General features: G+C 42.2%; 1 protein-coding gene across 2 annotated transcripts in view; it reads right to left on the bottom strand.

Annotated features, from left to right (window-relative positions):
• Positions 1-26,738, bottom strand: part of roraa (RAR-related orphan receptor A, paralog a) — a 173,440-nt gene that overhangs the window by 34,096 nt on the left and 112,606 nt on the right. Inside the window, exon 2 of one of the 2 annotated variants that reach the window (XM_041037662.1) lies at positions 22,501-22,530. In XM_041037662.1, the coding sequence (XP_040893596.1) occupies positions 22,501-22,530 (30 nt within the window). Of the gene's footprint in view, positions 1-8,401; positions 8,502-22,500; positions 22,531-26,738 lie in introns of those variants that run through there. The other variant, XM_041037663.1, reaches the window with a different exon arrangement.

Here is a 26,738-nt window from a genome sequence, read left to right as displayed (position 1 = left end):
TTTCTGGAAATTTTACTTCCCCTATCTCCCATCCTGCCTCGTTTCCCCTCACCGTTGGTTTACCCACAGTGACAGCTAATGTGCTCCACAACAATAAGGCTCATACATGATGAGAAGAAATATAAAGAGTTGGAATCTGTCTGTTGTTTTTGTAACAAAAGAATGTTACTGAGCATAAAATCTAAGCATGAGGCCCCTAAATTTTATTCCATACAAAAATGAATAATACTTACATATAGGTACTGTAAGATGTGATTAGTAATTTATGCACAAATGTGTAAAATGAAATCATTTAAATTTAAGTACAAATAACAAAGATTTCCTGCTAGATAAAAACAAATAACATACCGCCTAAAAATGCAAACACATGCACAAACAGTCTGGGAGGAGTTAACCACCCATCACTTCTCAGACACTGTGGTTAGACATGGGACATGTTTGGTGTCTTTCATCACAGCAGTGTAACACCTTAAAGTATTTCATTTACACAAGCAAGCAGAGCTCAGACAATAGCCATTTGTTTACTGGGACTGATGGTGTCACATCTGGAACTCCGTTAGTTTTACTGTTGACTGCAGATCCAGACACGGTAACATAAGCTCTGAATTAGCCTTAAAATACAAATACACAAGAGAAAATGACAGTTTTCTTCTTCAGTTTATTAGACTGTGTATTTGTCTTTGAGGCTGTGTACAACCAGACAGCGTTGTTGGTAATATGTTTGTCTTAACTGAACAGCAGTATATTAATGGTATTTTCACTGGGTCACAAAACATTTAAGCATTTAAGCAATGAGTAGTAAAACTGTGGGTGATGCATCTGACAGTGGGACGTCATTAGCAGTGGGCTGTACAGCTTTGATAGTAACTGAGAATGCTCTGTTTGGGTGGAATTCTCCTCCGCTGCCCCAAGTCACACATTAAAAGCATTAAAACAGCCATCAGCGCAGTAGGAACAGGACTGTCTTCCTTTCCCCTGCAACTATTGACAAAAACAAAACTTAGAGACGACAGCTGTTGATTTGTAAGTAAGCGACAGATCCCTGCAAGCAAATAAAGCGGTCGTGCCAGTCTTTTTGATAGAAAACTCTATTTGTTTCCCTGTGACAGAAATTCACTGAACGGCACATAAACCCTTAAAAGTTTACAAGCGGATACATTTTTTGAGGAGCTATTTCTTTCAATTTATGTGATGCCTTTGTCCCATCTATTGGATTGTAGGAGCTATGAAAATGAGCATAGAGAGAGCTTTTTTTTTTTTTTTTTTTATCAGGGATGAGGATAGTTTTTTTTTTTTTTTTTAAAGCCCAAATTAGGCTCCTGTAAGAGGGTGATCATAAGCACATCCTGAGACTTTGAGCGAGGGTCTTTGCTGACGCTGCTGTTGTTGAGGCTGGACTAGGCTGAGCTGAGCAGCCAGGTTGACAAGGACCTGTGCTCAGCACTAGGAAAGCTCTCATCTAGAAACAAGAAGCCCAGGGGAACAAAGACAACAATATGCCAAAAAAACCCACTTGAAAACAACAAAACAACCCGAAAAGCTTCCAAAAGAGTCAGTGGTGGGTGATTGCCAGCTGCACTCCAGATTACCAGGCTCTCTGAGAGTCTTTCAGCAATCGCTGAGAGCTGTAGCATCATCTCCAGCTCCTTAATCAGTTCAGCTGGGGAGGGATGGATCCTGACATGCAAAAGGCTCAGCACGATGGGGAATAAACTCATAATCAGCAATCATATATTCCACATTGCTGGAGGGTGCGGGGAGCTCATCTCAGATAGGTCAAGGATCTCTCCACAGCCAGTTAACCCCTTTGCTCCAGCTGGGAAACATCCACACACTCATTGTCTAGGACACCCATTGTTTAGTTGGCTCTGATGCCTGACTCGCCGAATTAGGATATTGAGACCGACACGTGCGAGGGCGCATATTTTTTCTCTTGTATATCAACCGTGCAAATACAGTTTCAATTTGAAACTCTATGAGTTCATAAATGGGGTTGGATTTCATTAAAGCTCCATGTCCCTGAATAAGCCATGTGCTGCGCCTTTAAACAAAGTTCACTGCCTTGCACATTCTACCTCCTTTCATCTTTGTAATTAGCTCTGAAGCAGCATTTCTTTTATTTCAAATGAATGCATGTGCATAAAAATCAATCTTAAGCAGACTGTTGTGGCAAGGCTGTTTTTCTTTGTTATTTATGATGATAAAATTCCTTTCATGCATCTTAGTTGGGGTCAGGAGCGCCTAATGCTGCAAACCTTGAGAGTTAGTTCTCACTCCAGCCCGCACAGGTTCCTCTGGGAGATTCAAGCATGCTCTGTTCAACATTCTGTTGCCTGGTGGGGAAACGTGTGGTCGGCACTGAGGGTGAAGTTAGGAGACTGTAACAACTTCAGAACTCTGGAAAGCAGATATTCATATCATTTGTCTTTCTTGAAGAGCACCCCTAGTGCTCAGGAGGATTCACGCACACTCACACACTGGTTTGTTCATCGGCGCAGACGCCAGATCAGATGAGTGTAAATGATGCCATCCTACAAGTAGAACGCCTAATGGCCTCTGCTGGGACATGTAATCAAATGCCTCACACACTTCTCTCCCTTTTGTAATCAAGCGGCAGAGCGCATGTTGTGACGACCTTTGTTATAACGCTGCCTGTTCCCTCATCTCATCAAAATTCCATGCACCTCTCATTTTTCATCCTTTGTTCCCCGCCAGGGTCCCTAGATGCCGCAGTCGCTCTCCATGGAGCAGAGGGGAGTGTGACTTAGTATGCTGTGACCTCTGACCCCTCCCTCATTCCCTGACTCTACTGCATACTTTTGCTGCAATTCTGGCAATGCCATCACTATTTACAGTGATGGCATTGGCTCCCATACGTGCAACCTAGGAAATCAACAAAGTTCACAGAACATGGCTATAGCATATGTCAATAGCATAAGTCAATAGCATAATTGCTGAGTAAGCCAAACTAGTGACAGCTCTTATCAGCGGCTGTCAGTGAGAGCTCCTTCTTAGTCAGCGTGACATTAACACCAGAAAAGTACTCCTCTCTCATCTCACCTCTGCTGGACTGACATAGGAGGAGGATAAAGGTGATAAAGCACACAAACAATACTCCTCTTCTTGCTCGCTGCCGGCGTGCTTGCCTAGCAGAGAGATCTGATTACAACTGAGAAGAGAGCAGCTTGGTGTTTCATGGAAAAGCAGGTCAACTGGAGAGTGCTGTCAGAGCTCGGGAGTCACCGGCCTGATGGAGGAGGAGGAAAAGCTATCCGACATGGCGGGGAGAGATGGAGGTTTGTCTCGCAGCTGTACAGTGATGGGCTTTATTTACTCTGCCATTAAGAAGAGAAAGGAGAAGAGAAATGATGGAAGCGAGAGGACTGAGCATACGACTCTCGGGAGGGATGCATTAGTGTTGCCTGGTGTTGCTCCTCACCTTCTACCTCTTTTGGTCCACCGCCCCCCCCACCTCCCCCCGTCTCCCTATGGCTCACACACAAGAGATGGAGCTGCCCCACTGCGAACACCTAACTCCTTATGTGTTTTTCTGTCCTCAGTGTTTGAGTCAGACAAAACGCAAAATCAATAATGCTTTTCACCCCCATTTCCTCTTTGATGCAACTTCAAAAGGCCAATGGACAGCACTCCAGAGGCCCACAGAGGAAAAAAGCCAATGGTACGAAACACGCTCAGAATGAAAGTACAAGAGGAAAATAACTTCACCCTTCACTCTCTTAAAACATTGTTAACTTCTGAGCCCCAAGTGGCCCAGCATATAAGGGCTAAGCCGGGCACGTGAGGCCAAGAAAATGTTATTTATTCTTCTAAATCATCTCCGTATTTCATTTCTTAAAAATTCCCCCTGAAAATTGATTTCTTTCTTAAAGCTAGTCTATGCTAGGAGCATGCATGTCAGTGCATTAAATAACCACAAATAACAAAAAGGAGAAAGGGTTTCTGTGAACAATGACAGCAAAAGTGTCCTATCTCTATTGTCAGTACATATTCTACAGAGGAGGCTACAGGAAGAAGGAGAGAAAAATGAAAGTAAAAATGTAAAAAAAAACTCTGTGGACTGTGGTACATGATTATCTAAGGAGTGCTGACAGAGGAAGTATTCTATCAGCAGCTAAATGCTGCATGACAGGGAGACACTTCAAAGGATCTATAAGTGACTCCTGAAATACTGAGTGAAAGTAAAGTAGGAAATTACCCTTAAGTTGGAAGCATTTGACTAAGCCCAGCTAGGTGTTTTACCTGACTGGAGAGCCAAATTGAGAAACTTGACTGAACACGGTGAGAATGTTTCAGAATGAACAAAAATGATCTTGTGTAGCCTGACGGTTAACTTGAGCCGTTGCTCTTTGTTGTGTCCCGCTGTTTGATTGGGCATAGGACAAGACAGTCACTTAACCTCGCCCGCGATTGGACTAATCTGTCAAAACCACGAGGTGTGACTGACAAGACAAGATGACTGACAGAGCTGTCTGGCACCCTGACAATGGCTTGGGCGAAGTCATAGATTAATGTGTGTGCGGTATAAAAACTATAGTCTGATGTGGCTACAAGAAACACTGTAATCTTCTCCATTGGGTTGGTGTCAATATCTTTTGAAGTGTGGATAATAATTAAGAACTTAGGTACTGTAAAATGATGATGATGATGATTAATAATTTTATTTGGAATCATTTCATTTTTGTTGGTACTTTCATATCATTCATTCATGGGTGATTGATTATGAACACCTCTCATGTGACTTATGTTGTACGAATTACTAGAATTACCAATAAAAAACTGTAACATAATAAACAATACTAATAACTGGTAATAAAAAAACAAAACAATATCAAATTCAGAAATTAGCGCCCATCTCTCCTCTCCAGAGTGCACCTCCTTCTCCTCCAAACTTCTATGGAGCCAAATCAAAAATCCATGCTCTCAATGGGCAGTCAATATCTCATTAACCAGTCCCTCCACACACAGTCAGGCAGCCAGGGTGTTCGTCTCAGTGTGCACAGCACAGACTGGCACACCTCACACACTTTAATAACCTGGGGGGACGCCATTCCACTTCCTCAGCCAGCTAAGAGGCAAGAGAGAGGGCTGAAGCACACACACTCCGTCTGTCTGAGTGACTCTTGTTTGTTTTGTCTTTCCTCTGCTCAGATATTATCTTTTCAATTTTACCATAACATGTAAATTCTCCCTTAGAGATGGTGAAATTTAATCAAAACATTTTTCATAAATGCAGATTTTATGGGACATTTCACGGGATATGGGATCATTTTGAGGTTATGCAAAATTTTATTTGACCCTATTAACATTGTAATTGGAATTATGTTCACATTCAAATGAAAATTATTTTAATCACAGAGTCAAATATATATCTATATAAATATATAGATATATATTTAACGTCAGAGGATGTGAGAACAGCTCTTCTTAAATATTCCTTCTTTGTAATTGGGTCTTTTATTTTAAATCCTGGCAGGTGACTTGTGCTATATTTGCCTTCACCTTAATCTGTGGCGATTTTTCCTTTGGCTCTTCATGTCCTCAGTCCCTAACTGGATAATAGCCAATCTTGTTAACCTCTGCTTTAATGTGTGAGAGCCTGCAGCACTGGGTAGTGAGCACTTCAATCAGCCACTGATAGAAAGAGACAAAGAGTACCAAATCTACAGCAAATATTTACAGCCTTGTTAACATAGCCTTAAAGCGCCTATCACAAGATATTTGGCTTTACCTTCTCTACGGCCCCAGAACATTTTTTACAGTCTAGTACACACGCGTGTTAAATCACATATTTATGACACTGTAGTCGCTTTCTGGGCTTTGCTTTCGACAATTTTGAGACAATATGTATAGTATATCTTGCCACAGTAATGTCATTTTTGAAGGGTTAATTATATGTACTGTGGATGAGATGCACTTTTTACTTTTTCTGTCGATCCACACATCAAACAACTTTCTTTAATTATGTAATTGGAATTTTCATCTTAATTGTGCTGAGTAGGCTGGCTAATTTGCATGGGGTAATGAGAGGGATGTTTCCATTACAGGTAATTAGGTACTTGAGAGGCAGTGGTGTGGTAGAGAGGCTGAACAGAGAAGGAGAGGTGGTGGTAGTGGAGGGGGGGGGGGGGGGGGGGGGGGACGGGTGTTGCAGGATAGGGACAAAGCCACAGAGACACATAGAGATGTTTGGTATATTAGCATTATTCTGTTGTGTACAGTCTGAAAAACAATAGAAAAAAAAAAACACCACCAAAAAAAGGCACATGCAGTGTGATTGTGTAAAAACATTAACATAATGAAGAAGTGCATGCCAAGGCAGCAAGTCATTGTGCTGTTCATCCATTTCACCGACCATTTTCAGGAAGAAATTACTACTGCTGTTTAAATTAGTTTCCAATTATACAGCTTGTTCACATTTTAATCTCATTTCTGACATTGTCGCAGTATCCTGTGATGACACCAGCAGCTCCTGTCAAACCGAATGTACCAATAATGGAAAAGACAGAGCTAAAAGGAGAGATGAAAACTGGCCACTAAACAGGTTAACTAAGACATTTAATCCTGATGAATTAAATTAATATGTCAAATTAAAAATGGATTCCTACACTAAGCCAAGAGAAGAAATATACACAATAAAATGCCGTGTATGCGCCACACTTTAAAAAGGTCACAGAAAAGCTGCACAGCAAAAGACACTCAATTCTGTCCAAAAATATGTGCTTTCATAAAGCCCTTCACTATAAAATTGCATATAAAGGACAATAGGTCAAAGGCCATTTTTCATATGTGTCTCACTGAAAATAAGATACAGGACTGAACTCTCTCTTTTTCACACAAGTCAGACATACCAGAGATGACTGTGAGCCTCACTTCATAAATGAATTCTCACACTGTGATCAATAAGAAAAAAGAAAAAACGCTGTGCTCATATAGTCACCAGTCTCACACAAAGAGCATGATACTTAACAGCATCTGGATGACAAACATATATAAATTTGTAAATGAAAATTAGGATAACCGTAGGGGTTACTATTGATCTTACTAATATTGTTAATAACAATATAAATTTGGTTAAAGCATTATTTTACACACATTAATAATATTTGCTTTTAGTAATATGTATACACAGACGTATTTTGAAAATGCTCCACAGCTTTTTTCTTGTCTTGACAATAAATGTGATAAGCACAAATGTACATTTATTTTTGGACAGGTGGGGAGAGAGAAAAAGCAGCAAGTGTCAAATCAAATTATCATTACTGACATTTTTCATTTAACACAGAATGACAGCTTCCTGTGCCTCATCATGGTTATTGTATTTGACTGTATCACGGGTATATGAGCACATATGTTTAGATATGGTTGTTCACATTGCTCTGTATGGAAGAATGAGAGTGTATTCACATGTGTGAAAAACATGATTATTTGCATGTGTGTGCATGTGTGTGTGTGTGTGTGTGTATGCAAGCATGCATGAGAGAAATGTGTACTGTACTGTATGTCTGACTGCACTTTCAGTAGCTGTCTGTGCGGATGAGTGTGTGCGCATGTATGCCTGTATGATGGAGGGGGTGGAAGAGCTGGGATTAAGCATACTAGATCAACATCACAGTGACTGGGAGGACCCAGTCCTGCTCTCATGGCCACACATGTAAACCCGACTACCCAAAAAATAGGTCAGTGGAGCACAACACACTCGCACACACACAGATATAAACACACATGCACCAGTATCAACTCAAAGAATCACAGTCTGCCAATCGCGCCAGTGCCTTGTCGCCCGTCTGCGACCCACGTTCAACACTGTCACGCACATCTTCCCGCGGAACAGACACGTCCTCTGGACTGGAACAACAGGATTAAGAATGGGGCAGAAAGGAATACCGACAGGACCCCCACCCCCCGCCCCTCCCCACCTCACATCTATGCCAAAAAAACTTCTGCTCTGAAGCTGAGGTGCTGTTCTTGTCAGAGACGTACGCGTGCAAAGATTACACCGGCTGTGGTTTACACAGCACCCCACACAACAGCAGTGAGAAAACAAGCACTGACTATAATAAAATCAAAGCAGAATACCTTCATAGTTTTTTATAAGTTGAAGATTTCTAGCTCAGTGTCTTTTTCTGAATTAAAAGAAGAAATTCTGCCCATGAAAAGAGATATTAGGAAAGCTTAATTCACTTGCAAGCATTCGGGAGCGCTGTACTACTGTAGTTCTCTCTCTCTCCCTCCCTCCCTGTCTCCCTCTCTCTCCCTCTCTCTCTCTGTCACACTCATGCCTTGCAAATGAAATGCAAAGAGTTGGCAGGCTATGAATAGCGGAGCCATACTTCCCTACTTGTTACTCTGGGTGCAGGATCAGCATGCATTTTGCTCTTACCTTTCATAGCTGAAATCACAAAATACATCATTAAGCTTCGAGTCCATAAGAGAAGAACTATCACCAGCGCAAAGCCCTCCACTGCTGTCTCAGCAGCAGCTGGCCAGCACAGCTCTGTCTCTCAGCCTCCGAGCATGACCACACCAGAATCCATGTGACTGTGACATCAGTGTTCATGTCTGACTGCTCCCCACCCACTAGCCTTTGATTGGCACAGCATGCAGCCAGTAGGGGCGCTGAGAGCTCAGGCAGGGAAGCTGGCCTCCTTCCCACTGATTGCAGTCAGAGCCTTGTATACTGGCTCGCTAGACACAGCACACGCTCACTATCTTCTGTGGCTTATCTTTTTAGTGCAAGGATAAAGTCGGAACCAGTTCTAGCAGACACCAGTTTTTCACGCTCTTGTTCTGCCCTTTCTCTTGGTTTTATGTCTTTAAAAATGGTGCAATGTCAAGGATAAGAAAAAAGTCAAAGAGGGGATAAAAGGCTAGACGGGGATGAGAGAGGGGTGAAGGAGAAAAACAGCTGAAGAAACAAAGTAGGAGTAGAAGTAGGAAGCAAAAAAAAGAAAAAGAAGAGAGTGGAGAGGATGGATAAGAGGGGATGTGTAATTTTTCGGTGGCTCAAAGATCGAAGCGCTCCGCTCTTCTCCTCCTCCCTGTCTGTAGATATGAGTGATCAGTGTGAGGCCAGATGTCTGCGAGCAGCGGTGGGCCCTACACAGAGAGAAGATGAGTGGAGTCTCAGCTTCTTCCCCTGACCTCTCAGAGGACCCGCATTCCCCTCTCTCTCTCTCTTACACTCCGATGGCTCTCACACACTCTTTTTGACAGGTGAAGAAGGGGAGATAGTGACGGAAGGGTTTGGATGATCCCCTCCACCCCACAGCGACTGGGGGATGAGTTTCTTGCTATCATTTCTCCCTCTCTCCCTCCCATGCCCCTCGCTTTCGCCCCCTGCTTCCCATTCCAGTCCCTATCCCTCTCTCTCTCTCCCCTCTCTCTCTTGCTGTCTCTCTCTCCTCCCCCTCTCCTCGCTCATCCTCTCTCATATGATAATCTGTTCTGACTCCTAACCAGCTGCCTCTCTCTGATACAATATTCTGGTTTTAGTGCAATCCAGCCTTGGCCAATAACCACGTTGCATTTGGCATTTCCATGAATAAGCTGGTGCTCATATCATCTCGTCTCAAGACAAACATCATACAGCTTCGGTTTCAGACGCCGCAATATTTGAAATCGTAAAATTAAAGGACAGAAAAATATGAAAATATTTTTTTCACCACCAATATTTCAAATTTAAAAAAATTTGGAGGCTCATTTCACATTCTCCACAGTTCTTTGATATTAAAAACATGACTGCCGCACTGTATCTTTGCCACAGAATTATGACACTTCCACAGGGCAAGAATTTCATATTAACAATGCAATTTTAACAGACATTTTGATTATTTATTTATTCCTGTTTTACACTCTAAATATCTACATTCATTTGATGTCTTCGACTGTGCTCTGTTCATTGAATAAAACTACTTCTAACCACATATAAAATGGAAATGAGGGCTCAGCAGCTTGCAACATAAATCTTCCCATGACAATGTTTCATTAGGACCTCTATGATCCATTAGAGTCACTAAACACATTAACTCACGTTGTGACAACACTGGTCTCTTATTGCACACCGTCTAATGAACAAAATATCATTCAGAGACTGATAGCATCAAATGGAGCGTGCCCGGGATATAAACTAGCCATAGACAGGCTCTGGTAAACTATTCAAAACAATGTGATGTCACAGACAGTGCAGTTGTCTCATTTTGATGTCGGCGTCTCCCCACAAGATCTTCAAAGTTCACCAGATGAGTCAGGGCCAAGGCCCACGCAGGAACATGTCTAACTGCCACTATCTGTGGTTGTCTCTTGGAAAGTGGCTGCTGTATCAGTCTTAGAACCAACCGTGGCTCGACACTCTAAGGCTTAACAATAAGCTATGGTTAAAGGGGGGGAGTGGGGAGTGGGGGGGGACTCAAAACATGATCGCAGGGATTGAGTCTGTTGCCTGGTTATCCAAGAAGATCTGAGAGGAGGATAACATCCATTTCACGATCGCCAGGAGAGAGTTGGAAGGAGCTCATGTTTTGTCTACTTACAGTCTATGTATGTGGTGAATAGGTGAGGTTCAGAGAAAGTTCCCTACAGGTTAGGAGGATTATAAAAGCACTCTGTGGCTACTCCTCAAAAAAAAAAAAAAAAAAACAAACAAAAAGAAAAACTTCAAGATAAATAAATCCAGATATGAGTGGTACACAGGAAACAAATCAGCTGGATTTGTCATTTTTGGATATAAATAAAGTAGCTTTTCACTGAGCTTTTCAGTGAACTGTAAGTTTGAACAAGGTTTTAGACCACAAAGGGACTCATTGTCCACTGACTTATTTTTTTCTTCCTTTACACTTCCACAGTTACAGGGCTGCTTCACCCAAATTACAGACACACACACAAATACTACTACTACTTTCAACCAAAGAAATATTCCTGATGAAAACTGTTGACAGTGTGCTCTGTGGATTGTGGGAAGACGCTGCTGTTGATTTTCCTTCAGTGTAATTCTTTCAAAATTGTGGCAAACAAAATTCCATTCACCGTCACTATATTGTGATGGCAGAAGATATCTCAGAGATGGATATCTCACAGCCTTGGCAAATAAAACCCAAAGCATTTGCATGGCTAGATACTGAAATAGGTAAGTATAAATACAGATTTTTTTTTTTTTTTTTTTTTAAATTCGGGTGACCCAATGACTTAGACCCAACAAATCTAAATAAACCAGTCTGGATGTTGTTATGTCCTTTCAGCTTTATAACAAATATAGTGCCTCCAACAGTATATAATTATGCTTAAAGGCTCAGACCTCCCTAAGGACAGATGTTTCCAGCAAAGCTGCTTCATTTGCTTTTCATCGCTCTCTCCTTTGACTGCTCCACGTTACCAGTGACAGTAGGCCAATATCCTGCTGATACTTCTTCATTAGAGCATTGATCAAGCCAAAGAGTCACTGATGGTCAAATGTCTGTGGGTACTAATGTGGTGATGTGAAGCCATGACCAGATTTTAGTCATGACTTTATTCTCCTGAGTATAAAACAGAAACAGTGACAGTGAAGTAGTTTCTGCCAACACAATACTAGTACAGACACTGAGCTGAGCCAGGCATAACACACTAAATTTCTGCATTTAGAGCAGCCGAGTCATGTGCCTTGAACTCCTCTTGGATTAATTCAAGCAAATGTATTTACTGTAAACAAGCCCTGTAGAATGGAATTCAATTGAGATGAGGTGCAGAGAATCCACTGGTGCCCTCTGGAGAAGAGGAGAGGACCAGAGCTGATAATGGCCTCATTAGCAGTCTGTCAGTAGCCATTCCACGCACAGACTCACCATGCAGCTGATCCACGTTAACTCTTACAACTCTGGACTGGCCTCTAAGACCAAAGACATGTAGTCTGCATGCTGTTGCACTCTGAAGCCACTGACCCTACAGGATAAACAGTTATGAACTTCCTCAGTTTGTGTCCCAATCTTGTTGTGAGATATTTCAGACAGCTGGGGCTTATATTCCGCCACAGAGCCACCTGGGTGTGTGGAACTGCACAACCAGCCCGAAGCAGCGGTAGAATTAACAAGCTCCAACAGGCACTCCATGAAAACAATACAGATCAATTTAATATAGATGCCAAGGAGTGGAGGGCATAATATTAGAACCATAACAGCACCGGCCCACACCACACAATCATAAACCAATTTAGGGCCATTCCAGGCAATTTCCTGGGGGCTTCCACTTGTGGGAAGACTTCAATAAATCACGCAGACAACAAAGGGAATATCTATTTCAGTGAAAATAGAGGACACTATTGGGTTATGTCCAGAGGACTGCGGAGCATTGCATTTAAAGACAAGTTTAAATAAAAGCAGTGAGAGTTTAAAAACATACTACATGCTGATGCTGTGCCGCAGAATAATGTGGCATTATGGTATAATGTGTAGCTACAGGAAATGCTGTTAACTCATTACGGCTAATGGATTTTCCATGGAGCTGCACAGTGTGTCTAGTGTAGTGAGGCAGCAGATGTACGCAAGTCTTGTGCTTTTTACTATCTTTATAGTCACACTCTGATTAGATGACTGTATATTAGCGACACTGCCCTTCATCCTTCGTGTACACAGCAGCCCCACGGCCAGCTCAGCACTATTTTCCTCTCTTTCGATCTGTCACTCAATGCACATACACACAAACACAATATTTATAGAACAGCAGGGTCAAAAGGAAGAGATATGAAAGCATATCATTCCTACATAGGTGAAGTGTACACCTGTCAACTGTCATGTAATCAGAATCAACAACACAGTACTTATAGTGAATGGTTGACAAGGCTGTAGCCTTTTGTTTTACAGCCATGGTTATTTATAGAGCTAAATTTAGTTGTTTTTTTTTTTGAACCAACACAAAAATAAGAGCCTCTGGTATTTCCAAATCAATTGAATCAAATTTACTGTGTCAGTATGGCAGCAAAGCCTGTTTGTCCTCTATGGACTGACCAAGCCTAACATCATTTAAGGAAGGCTTGAATGCCTGCTTCACATTAAATGACTCCTTGCAGGTATGAGTGAGGTGGCAACAAGAGGCTGATATAATAAGCACTAAACATCAATTGCTTTTTAGTCGCTATTTTGTTTAGTGGCTGTTCAGTTGTTGCTGTTATTTCTCTGATAGATTTAAGCTAAGTGGAAAGCCAGGCCATTACTTTCTGTCTTTGGGCACTTCAGCAACAATGAAAGTGTTCAGAATCTGCTCACTGCAACTAGATGGACAACTAACAGACACAGCCTTGAAAAAATATAACTTATTCTGCAAAGCTTACTTATTTGGTATATGAGACGAAAAGGAAGCGGTAAAGAGAAATGATCACCACCGCTGGAGTCATATCATATAACTCACGGAGCAAATTTTCAATAGATCAATAGAAATCAGATTTAACAATGAATTGCACTGCATCTCTTTTGTGTGAGGCTGCCCGTGGGGACAGAAAGGAAAGGGATAGGAGGATAGAGAAAGAAGGAGCGAGAGGGAACGAGGAGGGGAGATTATCGCAGGCATGGCAGCCTGTGTGAGAGGCTTAGCCTGGCTAGGCAGGGAGGTGGAACCCTGTGAATTCTAATGAACTGGCAAGACTTCCCCAAAACCAGCTCCATCTCCATGGCATGAGGGCGACAGGAGGGAAGGAGGAGGTGATTAGGAAGGCGCAGCTCCTCTACGGCAAACCAAACAGAGCAGGTCATTTTCCCTGTGATAATTATGGCTATAACCAGGCATGAGGGATTGGTAATGGACCTGCTTATTCTTCATGCCCTGCAAAGGCAACCACTGAGTCTGTCAAGGGGAAAAGCATGATGATGTGTTTTTTTTTTTTTTTTTTTCTGTTGGTAGGGTGACTCTGGTAAGAGTTGCAATGGCTGTTGAAAAGGGCAGCAGGGGAACTTGGCCTTTGAGGGAGAAGTTAACGAATGAACTTCATTATTGAGGAGCATACCAGGGAGACCCCCCGGAGTGTGTGATGTATTACCCAGCGTCAAACTTACACACTCCCCCAACATCACCAATATAGCCCGACATCAGCTCTGGGGGGAGGGTAGGCGTGTAAACTAAAATAGTTAACCTTCTGGCTTAAGGCAAGAAGAAAAGAAGAAAACAGAGAGACAAACTGTGATGTACAAGATGTGCATTGATAAAGTTTTCAATAAAAAAAAAGAGAAGTTGTACATTACTCAATATTTCCTCTGCTTTTAGGCTGAACAATTTGACCATTTTTCTCTCTCCTGAAACACCAAAGTGAATAATGAGACAGTGCCCTTTCCCGTGACTGTTCAGCACAGAGACCCTCCGAAGAAAACTGTTTTAGCTTAAACTAACATATATTTAATGTTCTCTCTGTGACTTCAGGTAATGCAGTTGGTCCAGTGAGGCAGTCCAGATCAACGCGATGTAGATTACTCTCATTTGTTAAAAAGCAGGCGCATTCAAGCATGAAAGTTACTTCTCCTAAGTTCTACGAGCTGTATAAAAACAAGAGAGCCACCAGAGGGACTAATGTTTTCCTCAAGATTGAGGGAGATCTTCAGGCAATGCGCGACGTGCACCACTTAGCCTTCCCCCTTACAGTCTTCCACCGGGCCTGGATGGAGTTTCTCTACGGTGGACGGGACGAAGGAGCTCTTTTACTGAGCGCACTCTCAACACTTTTACTCTTGACTTATGAGGATGCCACGGGTGCAGGGGAGTGATTCATCACTGGGTGTGCTCCTCTTGCACCCTCACACATTAGTAATGTGGTCCGCTGAGGAGGAGTCCTGTCATCAGTCTGTACCTGGACCCTCTGAACAAGGTAGGTCAACAGGAGGCAGCAGCGGCTGTCCCACTTTTAGTCTTTCACAACACCTTTAAGTTTCCTCCAGCTCTGCCACAGCTGAGCCTGACAGACATACTAAGACCAGCCTGGTCAAGGGGAGACACTGCCTCTGTACCGAAACTGGTGTACTCACTATATCTGTTGACTCAGTGAAGCTTGTCCTCCCTGTGCCCAAGAACAGAAGGCCACATGAAACATGGTGAGAGAGAAATAGTATCTCCATTCAGAATATTACAGAGTCTAGTTAGGATGAAAAGTTCCCAGACTTATCCATCTGAAAGTGCCTGAGGGAATTTCATCACAAGACTCCCTAGTCTTCTGTAATACAGTTGCAACAAAATAAGTGGCAAACACATGATTGTCTGTTCTTTCACAAAATACAGAGCCACTTTAAGTTAGCATAAGCCTTTGACCTTAACATTGCAGGTAATGCACATTTAAATACCTACCTCAGTATTCATGTTTGTCATTTTACTTGTGAAGATTAGGTGTAAAAAGGCTATTTGAAACCAAAACACAGGATTAAGGGATAATGCTGCTCTGTGTCTTGTGAGTCGACCTTGATTCTGTAATCCAGCACAATACTGGAGAACAGCATATTTCTCTCTCTTGTACATTCAACACTCTCACTGTAGAACAGCTCACTCTGATGTAATGGCAAAAGCATAATGGCACCATGCTGAAAGAGAAAGTAATCTGAATTAAGAAGAACTTCATTGTAATATCTGTGTAATAGAACCGAATACAGTATTACAAGATTTGCACAAAGAAAAAATATCATTGACAGCACCTTTGCATTTATTAGATATAAAAAGGAGACGACATGAAAGCTGGAGCTGACGATGTTGTTACAGGTAAAAAGGGAAGAAAAAACAGAGATGAGGGAAAAAAAACATAAGTGAATTGATTTGAATTATACAGACCTGCACTTTAATGACCAGAGTGAGAAATGAACTTGATCTTTAAAGTGAACCAACCTGCAGTCAGCTACGGCGTTATTAAGGACGGTGCCACTTAATCAGAGAGGACGCCAATTTAGCAAGAAGCTAACTATGCAGGAGGGACCCTCTGTGGCAGCAAACACATTAAATAGCATTGTGTCACCTGACTCGCGTGCAGGTACGTATACATGCTCTCCTTTCCTCTCCCAATCTGCCTTATTTTCCTGACTCCATAACTCCTTTCCTGTTTTTTTTTCCTTTCTTTTTTTTTTCCTTCACCGTGCCGCAGACACAGTAGAATGAAAACCTGCCTTTGATGTCTGGGATCCTATAATGCTGAGCAGTAGAAATCCGCATGCCTGTTATCTGTAGAATCTTAATGATGATGGCTAACTTCACAATGGGTTAACCACAACTCTCTGTTCTGGCACTGCACACCCACAGAAACACAAATTAATAGCAACGGGAAAAAACAGCTTTTCTCTAATAAAGCAGATTCAACAAAATGTGCACAATGCGATCAGCACAAATGTCAATGTATAATATCACCGAAAGCTTTTGTGAGCACTTCTGCTTTCTTCTCTGTAGATGTAACTTTTTTTTCCCCTTCCACTTTAGCTTCTGCATAGAATGACATTATTTGTCGGAAAAATACGATTCTCACTTCAAATTTATCTCATTCAGTTTCAATAAACATTTGATGCTCGTATGCAAACAGTCTGGTCTGTTGAGTATTGTCCCAACGTATTTTCTTTTTCTTTGATGTGTCGTGATGATTATTATTGATCTTGAAATGGTGCTTGCAAGATATTTCAAAAGAGTGATATTATCGGGGACATCTTACTCGTTGCATGGCTTATTCAACAACATTCTTGTGAACAGTTCAGGAATTAAATTATATATGTTAATTTAACCCGCCTTTATTCATGCGTGATGTTGCATCAGAATTTTCATACCCTAAAAAAAACATAATGGAATATTTCTGATAATACTTTTTTCTTTTTTTTGCTTCAGTTTAGCATAATTAGTCTGCACCTCAGCGAGAAGTGAAAAATGATCAACTCGAGAGGACAGTCTGTGTGTACGGCTGTGACTGAGGAACTTGATGATGGCACAAGGACATTTAATTATGGCCCCCATCTTAAAGCTTCCCCATCAACATCAGCCAGGATCATATCTGGAGGAGCTCTATGACCTCCGCCTCTGTCGCCCTCCATGAATCAAACCTTTCATTACATGCTGACACTCTTGTCCTGCGCTCAATGTGTGCACACCATGGGAAAGTGATGAGGCATCGGAAACCTGATGAGTGACGGATAACCTGCACTTGTGCAAAGCCTGGCTGACTGTGTGCCGCGACGAGTGTGAGGCCAGCCGTGCCCTCCCAGCCATGCCAACTGCTTCGCCTGGCAAACGCCACCATCTCGACATAGCCCTCGTTCCCTGGCCCCTCTCACCTGAGGCGGCAGACAGCCGGCAGAAGAGAAATCGCCCACAGCAGATGGGGCCACTTACTTTGGCTGGCCCATCCAAGCATTGTGTCCTTGTCACATGTCACTTATTCTTGTTTTCTGGTCTGACAACACCTCGAGACAGGGCCTTTCAGTGTTGGGTGAGACACAAAAGGGAAAGGGTGAGGAAAAGCTGACGAGACCTCTCTTCGCTCCGGCTCAAATTCTTTGAAAGAGCCGGCACCAAGAGAAGAACCAGATTAAGAGCCAACAAAAGCAGAGCACCCCCAGCCCCACAAAAAGCTGTCGTGCACCCCTACAGCTCCCCTCACAACTCCCCTCCTTATAAAACACAGTGGGCCCCCAGGAGGTGATAAAAAGAAGCGTCCTTACCCACAGAAACTTATGCAAAGAAAGTGCATTTTCAAAGGCCATTTGCAATTTTACAAAATGGCAGACAATGCTTTTACTGAAAAATGAGGACCTGCCATATTGTGCTGGAGAGGAAAAAGTATGGCAGAAGAGGAAAAATGGAGAAAAATCATGCTGGCCTGGTTTACGACAAATAGATAGCTCTATTGATTTCCCTTTTACAGTGACTGTCCATCCCTCACTGTTGTGATTACACTGACCTATTTCAGAAAAAAAAAAAAAAAAAAAATAGCCGTCTATTATAGATTAAACCCAAATGTCCAAAAAGAAAATACTCTTTTTGTGGAACAAACAAATAGAGTAAGATGAAACATAACCTACAGTACAGAGGGAGAAAAAGATTGTGTCAATTTAAGCGTTCAATGTTGCTCTGGGAGAAGAGGAAACAACGAGTTCTAGTACCATGCTGAGAATCAAATAACTTTCCACAGAAAGAGCGGCTGTGCTTAGTGGGGCCCTGCATTGTCAATTTCTATTCTCACAAAAAGACAACAACATTAAAATGATTGCAATGTTGCTCAACTAACGTTTAAACATAATAATGCCAATTTAACAAACTTGGAATAGTGTTTTGTAAGAACAACAGAGTATAACATATTTGATAATAATCTAATGTACTGTATGTGCTACTGTACTGTGTTTTTACTCTAATACGCCACAGCACAGTTCAGTGTTGTATGCTTTGTGCTGATGATTCCTCTGCGTCTGTGTGTATTGCTTTGTGTGCTCGTCCTGCTCCACTATGTCTGTGCTGCGCGTCTCACTAGACTATCTCTCTCCGCGTAGCTCAGGGGACTCTGGCTGGCTGATCTTCATTATCAGCCATAGCTTAACAATGTACTGGATGCACTTCCCACATGAGTGCAACTAACAAATCCCCACAGAGCTGAATCAAGGCAACAATGTGATGAAATACCTTCAAACAACCACTGAGCATGGAACACTGAGCTATGCAGAGACAACTCACACTGCCCCGGGCGATTCCACAGGAGTGCGCCTGTTGCCAAGCAAAATTAGACAGCAACTGGGACATATTATTCTCCTAAATTGGAAATGTACAGCACTATTAAGGACCATACATCTCATGTCTGATTAAGTGAAAATACCTCAACTCACAGAGCCAGTGCATTCTACAACTCAGAAATCCAAGTGGGATCTGCCATGTCATTTAGAGGTAAAGCAGACGCTTTACAAGGGGTAAAAGCTGTCATTGTGCCATGTGAACACCGAGAGCATTATTGGGATTAATAATGCTGTTAGCATATTGTTCCAAACATGCACCAGACTACTTTTATGAGAGAAATTTCAAACGCACAAAGGCGTGAAATCTACAAACTCTGGCTTTCTAACTTTCAGTTAGTCTCAATGACTGATACAATTTCATTGTAACTTTGCACGCTGTTTTTCCAAGGCAGTGCAGAAGAATCTAAATCATCTGGTTCCTTTAAAACAGATTGGCTGTACTATTACTATGTGAGTGCAGAGCTCTGATGAGAGAAACTCAGCACAAGCTGCTAGCAAATAAATGAAGATGCAGGAGCAAGGCCATGTTTCTCAATCAGTGTAAGAAGTCTGTCACCACAATGGAGATAAATATAGTGTGAAAAAACGGGGACTCTCTACTGCGTATCTGTAAGACTGAAGAGAGGAAGCCTCGTCTGTCTCCTTTCCTCCTTTCCCGGAGTTACATTTATACTACTGCCTCCCTCTGGCCACTCTATTCCCAGTCTAAACTCAGATACACACTACACATAATAAACATTAATAAAAGGGAATATAAAATATAATATAATGAAATCAAATACAGTAACATTTCACAAATAGTGCTTGAATTATAGTGAACATTGCCTTTGTGAAAGGGTCCAATTCAACTGATTTTTAAGAACATAGTTTTTGGTGTTGTGTTGGATTGTGTTATAATATTGTAAGGTGTTTCTGTTATTTGGACATAATTGCATAATGTCAATTTATCCTCTATGTTTTGTCTAATCTTTTACAAAGCACACTGTAAAAGACAGGCAACTTGATGTGGATATGCAAGCCTTTGTTTTGTTGTGTATCATAGTCTGAACAGTCAGCAGACAATCAGTATATTGTACATCTACAGCTGCAAGAGAGAGAGAGAGGATTAGCTCTAGGTAATCAGGAGATCTGCTCTGTTCGGGGAAGAGCATCCTGGCTACACGACCTACGTGTGTGAGTGTGTGTGTGTGTGTGTTAGCTAGCTCTCTGCTATTCGAGCTGTGAGACAGAGCCCCAGACTGCTGATGGTAGATTAGAGGTGAGACGTCTAATCTCAGTGTAATCAGCTGCTGCATCTGATCCTCCGCTCCACACCATCTCTCTCAACAGGTCCAAACAGAAATTCATCTCACAGCAACGCAGCCCCACTGAGGCAGGAGAAGGTGACGGCACGTATCTTGTGTCCACCATCAAACTAAGAAAGAACTCAAAATTTAAGACCTCGACCTTTTGCTGTCACCTCCTTTTGACACGGAGAGATCTAGAGATAGATCAACTGCTACGGAAAGTCCATAGCATAGGTTAAACTGTCAGGGAAATATGCAGGAAAACCACAGCTGACTTTTTGCTGAGAATTACAGCCTTGTGGTAAAAGAAAGTGACGGTGAGGGACCGCCCCTTGTGGGCAATGAAGAAAGAAGGGGAGACAGAGAGAAAGAGAAGAGAGGGTGCTGCCTCAGACAGTAAATCTACATAAGTCCTGAATGGGGAGAGGACATCACAGTCATTGGCACAATGATAAAAGTATCTGTTTTCATCTAGAATACTTCACCTTCTGATGGCTTAATGATTAGTCCAGTTGAGTGGATGGAAGAGGAAAGTAGAGGAAAGAAAGATAGGGAAAGGAGAAAAGAGGAGAGGAGAGGAAAGGAGAGGAGTCTGCCAGTGAACAGCTGCCCCTGTAATTTATATTGATGAGGGGACTGGCATGGCGGGGAGCTTCCAGCAGTTTGATCACTCAGGCAGAGTGGGGAGTTAGTCAGAGACACGGCCCATCCCTGTGGTCCGGGTTGGACTAGGAAGACCTCCTAAACACACACACGCGCACACACACACACACGCACACACACACACACACACACACACACAGATGCACACACACATGCAAGGCAAGACTGCCAAGCTCACATTACAAGCAGAAGTGTGGACTGGCGTAGTGGGGAAGCCAATGTTTTCACTCCGAGAACAGAAATAGATCTACAGCCTGACTATTACCATGTAGGGCAGAGTGATCTCCCTCATTATTACTCCAGCAGCCATATAATCACCAGGCTTCTCTGAAAAAGACCTTCCCTCCACATTCTCAATGACCATTAACTGGCCCTTGAACTACTCCTTGTGCACACAGCTCTGACGAGATTCTACAGCCACTTCCTGTCTGTGAGGCACAGCAATCAACTACTTGTTAAGGGGCTTTACTTTGATTTCCTCACATGGACAAGATTTGAATATTTCTCACTGAAATGAGACAGCGTAGTCCAGTCTCTGCCCAGGGCTTTGAACCCAAGACTCCTAAATCATGCTCTTTGATTTGAGCCCCCTTCCGGTGTAGAGGTGCTTACCGCCGAACTAATTAAGATAGTGGGGTGGTGGATGGCGGGTCAAAGCACTTCTGTTCTACCTTGAAGATATCCTGACACAAACACGAACATTCACACACACACATCAAAAAAAAATTCCATACCCCCTCCAGACAAGCAAATAGCTTAACACACAATCATGCTGCTGTTTTGACGCGGCTGTTTGAGTAAGGTAGAGCTGTCTAGCGTAGAAGATCATATCCTTTGCCCTGCTGTCTGATGTAAGAAAGAGCCGGGGTGTTTTACAGGGCGAGATGCAACCTCTCACAATCTGAAACACTCCGACCGCTCTTACAGAAAAGCCCTCTGGCCTTCCCTCTCCACAAGTTTCATCAGAGTGATCAGAGCGAAAGGATAGCCTTCAGGGCTAGTTTCTTCCATTTACACAGTGGGGCATGAACACACATACACACACAGACACACAGATGTACACACGCATACACACACACTGCAGTGCACTACACAAAAGCGTTTTTACATGCCTTTTCGATTGCACTTCACACATGTCAAAATACAGTACAAATCTCTTGGAAATCATTGATTTCTACAGGTTTGACTGTTCATCAATTCCTCATGAGCAGACTGGAATTGAAAAGGCAGTGATGGTTAGAAAAGGCAGAGTTTGTGTACTATTGTTGTAGCGCACAAAGAAGCTTTACATCTCACATGTGAGACACGTGTCACATTCTGTGTCTGTATCTTTCAACTGTAGTGATATGATCTGTACTTGAAGAATACAAACTCTGTTAGTTAATGCAGCCTCAGAGGTTACAAACCACCACACAACACCACATCCGTGTTGTTCAGCTGCAAGGCCTTGCAGAAAACAAAGAGGTGCTTCAGCACACTGTCTGCTTTAACTGTGCATGATTATCAAGCAGTCATAAGACTGCATAGCGTTTTAATTTCCTCTCTGGGGTTATCATCATATTCTCTCCAGGATGGAGATTGAGAAATGCGAAATAGTGAAAGTGGATGACACAGATCTAAATGAAGGTACTGATTTATTAGAATACTAGTGAGGCAATAATATGTTTATAAGCAATGATGGAAAAAACATTCTACATAAACACAAACATGAGGATCTTATCATTTCCACTGTATATGTTTTTTTTTTTTTTACACATTAAGAATAGGAAAAAGTGAAATTTTTACAGCCTTAAAATTGTAGTGCAATAGAAAAAAGAGTATAAAAAAATGTTTGTACTCACAGGTGTGTGTCTTCTTTGTTACTGAGATACCTGTAAAGAGAAAAACGAACCATGAAAAATAAATAAATAAATAAATAAAACAGCAGTAGCATATTCAGCACATAACCATAATTTACATGGAGCGTTGCTTATGGCTGACTGATAGCGACAACGGTGATGAAGAAGGAGACCCTGTGGTCCAACAGACTGTCACTGTCCAAGGTCACTGAGGTGGCAGGCCCAGGATAATTATGTGTGTAGACTGGTGTCTGACCTACAGCCATGCTACATCAACATCCACGACAAGGTGGTTGAAACTCCATCCTCTGCAGGCAATGAATGAAAATTTATACTAAAACAAACAACATTTGGAATGCTAATGTGTTGAGCAGCCACGCTGATTGGGCCTCAGCACATGACTAAGGCTGTGGCCCAGAGCGGGATGGAGGCACTTTGACCTCAATGTTAGTTACTTATTCCTTTATTTAAACTGGTAGTCTCATTGAGATCAGGACCTCTTTTCAAGAGAGATGTGCAGACAAAAAAAAGGTATGTGAAAAAGCACAAAAGTATCATTTAAACCCAAATTAATTGCTAACACTAATTAGTTTTATTTGTACAGATCACAGTATTAAAACTTGGTTTTACGAAGATCAGGACTGAGACTGCGGAAAATCTTAAGAATTGTCTGGTGAGACCTGATCAGAGAGCAGAGGCTGGTTTTCAAGCTTAGCCTTAAAAACAGTGTGCAATAGTTCGCCTTAAAAAAAAAAAAAAAAAAAAAAAAAGAGCATCCCAACTTTTTATTTAATGTACAATAAAAAATCTACCACCACAATGTACAGAGCACTATGATACAAAGAACTGTGAGTTCTTGGGGCAGAGGAAGAAGCATACCTATAAACTACATCTATACAAATAAGTAAGGACATGCTGTAATTTTGACTTCCAAAATAGTTGGTCAGATGTTCCCCATGGATCTTTAAAAAATCTGCTGTCCAGTCAAATTCCCAAATGTTTATATGAAGTGAAGTTTCAGCTTGAGAAGGGTTTTGATGTCAAAAGTAGCTAAAACGCTGATCAGGGATCTTTGTTTTAACAGCATACGCATGTAAATGTACATCATCACATTATAAGTTAGAGAGGCACAGATTGATATGACAAATGTAAGGTTGAAAACATGAGCAAACACAGCACTGAGGCTTAGAAAGGGAAGGATCTAAATTATCCTTCCAATAGTTTAAACTGACCAGTTTATTGTAAACCCCATCTGGCTAACACAGGTCTGAGAGAAAATGTTTACTGGCAGTGGTTGAAAAGATCTGATAAACTATGGATGAGGTACAAGCAGTGATGATGTGTGTAGCCGCTAACTGCTCATCAAACAAGTGGCCAGTCTGACCAGTGTGAGTCAGACCCAGCTGAGGCTGAGGCGGAGCTGGGCTGCCACTGCTCACGCTGCCCTTACCCGCCCCTTCGGGTGTCAACTCATCGAATGAGCCAGTTCGGTTCTTGCTGTGGCTCCGGCTGCTTCTCCTGTCTGCAACATTGGTCTAATGCCCCAGGAGCCTGACGCGGACGGGCGCACAGCCAGCCGTGGTCCCCAGCGGCCCGCTGGATGCTCATGCTTTGCAGGGCGAGAGCACACTAATAGATCCCACTTGTCATGCGGAAGCAATGGCTAATTTTTCTACAGCTTGCATTTGAAACTCGGGGGACGGCGAGCTGACATGATTCAATAACTCTCTGTGAAAAAGGCGTCTGGCCGGAGATAACAATGTTTCAGACACGTTTGAGGGGAAACGAGTCAAAGAGCAACGAGGGGGAAAACAAATACGCCCTTCAGCCTCCTATAGACATACACAGAGAAACACATAACTGATAACAACTCCACTGAGCAGAAAGAGGGAAAACAGTCACCTAGGGGCCAGCAGTCTGTGATGGAGCTCTAGCATTGTTCCAGTGCTCAGGGCCAAAAGCTTCCATTCTGTCCAACTGTGACATTACGCAAGGAGAAAATAAACAGTAATCCAGTCTTAATTCTGCTCTTCAATCAAATGACATGGAAGCCAGCAAGAGCTGATGGTCCATTAAAGAGCAGCGGTGTCAAGGTGCTGCAACGCAAGGCAGCTGTAAAAGCCTGTATTAAGCAGTTAGCTGGCTCTTTGTTTTGATGGGTACAACAAGTTTTTACACCATGTAAGGAACATAGCTGGTGAGCTTAGTGGAAACTGTATTAGAGGCAAATAACAAATAGGCAGTTTTTTCCTGGCTTTTTGTCAGACCTTACAGTGCAATTACAGACACATAAAACACACATTCTCAGACTATTTAACAGGAGTCTGCTGACAATTAGACGAAAGACATTATTTAATCTGAAGGTACTTCAGTTGATACAAAGTGTACAACACGTACAGATGATTCAAAAACAGACAGAGAATTCAAAATTACAGTTAGATGCCTGTGTCTGTCTGCTTCTAAAGTGTTAACCAATGTACCTTTGTCTGACCAGAGATCTTAAAAGTTATAAACAACCCTTTGCTTTGCAAAATCTTTATGACAGAGGAAGTGAAAGAAACAAAGCCTGTGTGAGGGTGCATGTACAGTATGTGCATGTGCTTCTGCCCAAGATCAGCCACACAGACCACACTGCTGTCACTGGCTCTTTCTCTGATGAACGCAAGAAATAAAAATTGATCTGGAACTGATCTGTAAAGCCTGATGTTACTAAAACTCAGATTTTCAACTGTACATCAAAGATCCAGTATAAAATGAGGATAAAGAATATATATCTCTAAATTTCTTAATTAATACAAAATAAATTTGACTTGATAAATTATTTTTTTTATACTAAATCCAAATGCTTCATAAATTTTCTGTACAGAGGTTTTTTACTCTAAAGGTACTCTGTTACACTATTTTACACAGACTTTGTAAGTTTCTCATTACAAAGTATTGGGGCCTTAAAAAACATTTTGAATGCATTTACTACCTAAAATTTCCTACTTTGTTTTGAAACTTCCATTGTTCCTTTTTTTCTTCCTTTGTTCACATCACCTGTTTGGTGTGATACCGACACCAACTGTCAATATACAAGAGCCACACTTTTCAGTCAGCAGAAAAGTGCACTGCATCATCCCCATGCTTGTGGTGTACATGTGTATCCTCATGCGCATGCTATGGGAAACAGCTCAGCAAATCATTTCTCCACAGTGCCACTAGTGATCAAAAACTGTACCTTTAGCAGATTTGTTACTAAGTTAATAAAACCAGATGGACAGAGAGAAATAAAAACTAACAATTAAAAACACATATGTGCAGTAAATCACTAAGTCCAAGAAACAGCCAACACAGCCAGAGCTTGCAGCTGCTGAATCAGTGTGTGTGTGTGTGTGTGTGTGTGTAACACCACCAACTGCTGTCTGTCTCCCGCCCACTAAACTCCAAACAATCAATAACATGAAAACTATTCTCTTCATTAACAAGTCCTCAGGTGCAGAGTGAAAACAATTACTGTCTTTTGCAGCAAAGGCTTATTCGGCCTGTTGCTATGCAGGTTAGAGGAAGCAGGAGGGGTAGTTAGTAGGCCCACTTCCTCCTCTATGTGTCATTCAGAGCCCTGTGATTGGAGGTGGCAATGAAAAGGGGCCACAAAGCCAATGAATGAGTCAGGCGGTGAGAAAGAAGGAGTTAGCTCTGGGCACTGACACTGGCAATGCCTGCCAGCTCATGTCTTCTCTACTGGATGGCAGGTTCAGAGGTCAGTCTGGAGGTGAAGCTCTCCTTGGCTGACAAACAGGCTGCTATAAACATGCTTACAGCTTGAGGACCGCCTGTAATTAAAAAAAAATCCATGTGCTTTATCAGCACTTATTTAAATAAGTAATAATAGAAACTGAAGTTAAAAGGCAAGCCAGTTGTCTGTATGTAAGTTGCAGCTGAATTCTAATTTCTACATTACCATTTGTCACAGTGGAAGGTGGGACAGTTGTCACCATGTGGCCTTTGATCAGTCATATTTTCGCTTGCATCGGTAAACAATTCAGCACGTTCTCATGAGACTTTGCTTATGCTATAGAGGAAGAGAGGAACTGTGCAGGCGACTAGAGGTTAACCTCCACCACATCTATCTGCAGGGGGCACACATCCTGTAAACATGCCACTTAGACAGGAGGAGAGTGAGTCTGGGGTTTGGCAGCCACAGTGCTGCAGCCGGCTGCGGAACACTGTGCCATCGCAGGCGACTCAAAGTGACAGCG

The sequence above is a fragment of the Toxotes jaculatrix genome, chromosome 5 (genome assembly GCF_017976425.1).
Source record: "Toxotes jaculatrix isolate fToxJac2 chromosome 5, fToxJac2.pri, whole genome shotgun sequence".
NCBI classification, from domain to species: Eukaryota; Metazoa; Chordata; class Actinopteri; family Toxotidae; genus Toxotes; species Toxotes jaculatrix.
The sequence above is the reverse complement of the archived record's forward strand: the minus strand, read 5'-3'. Positions and strand labels throughout refer to the sequence as shown.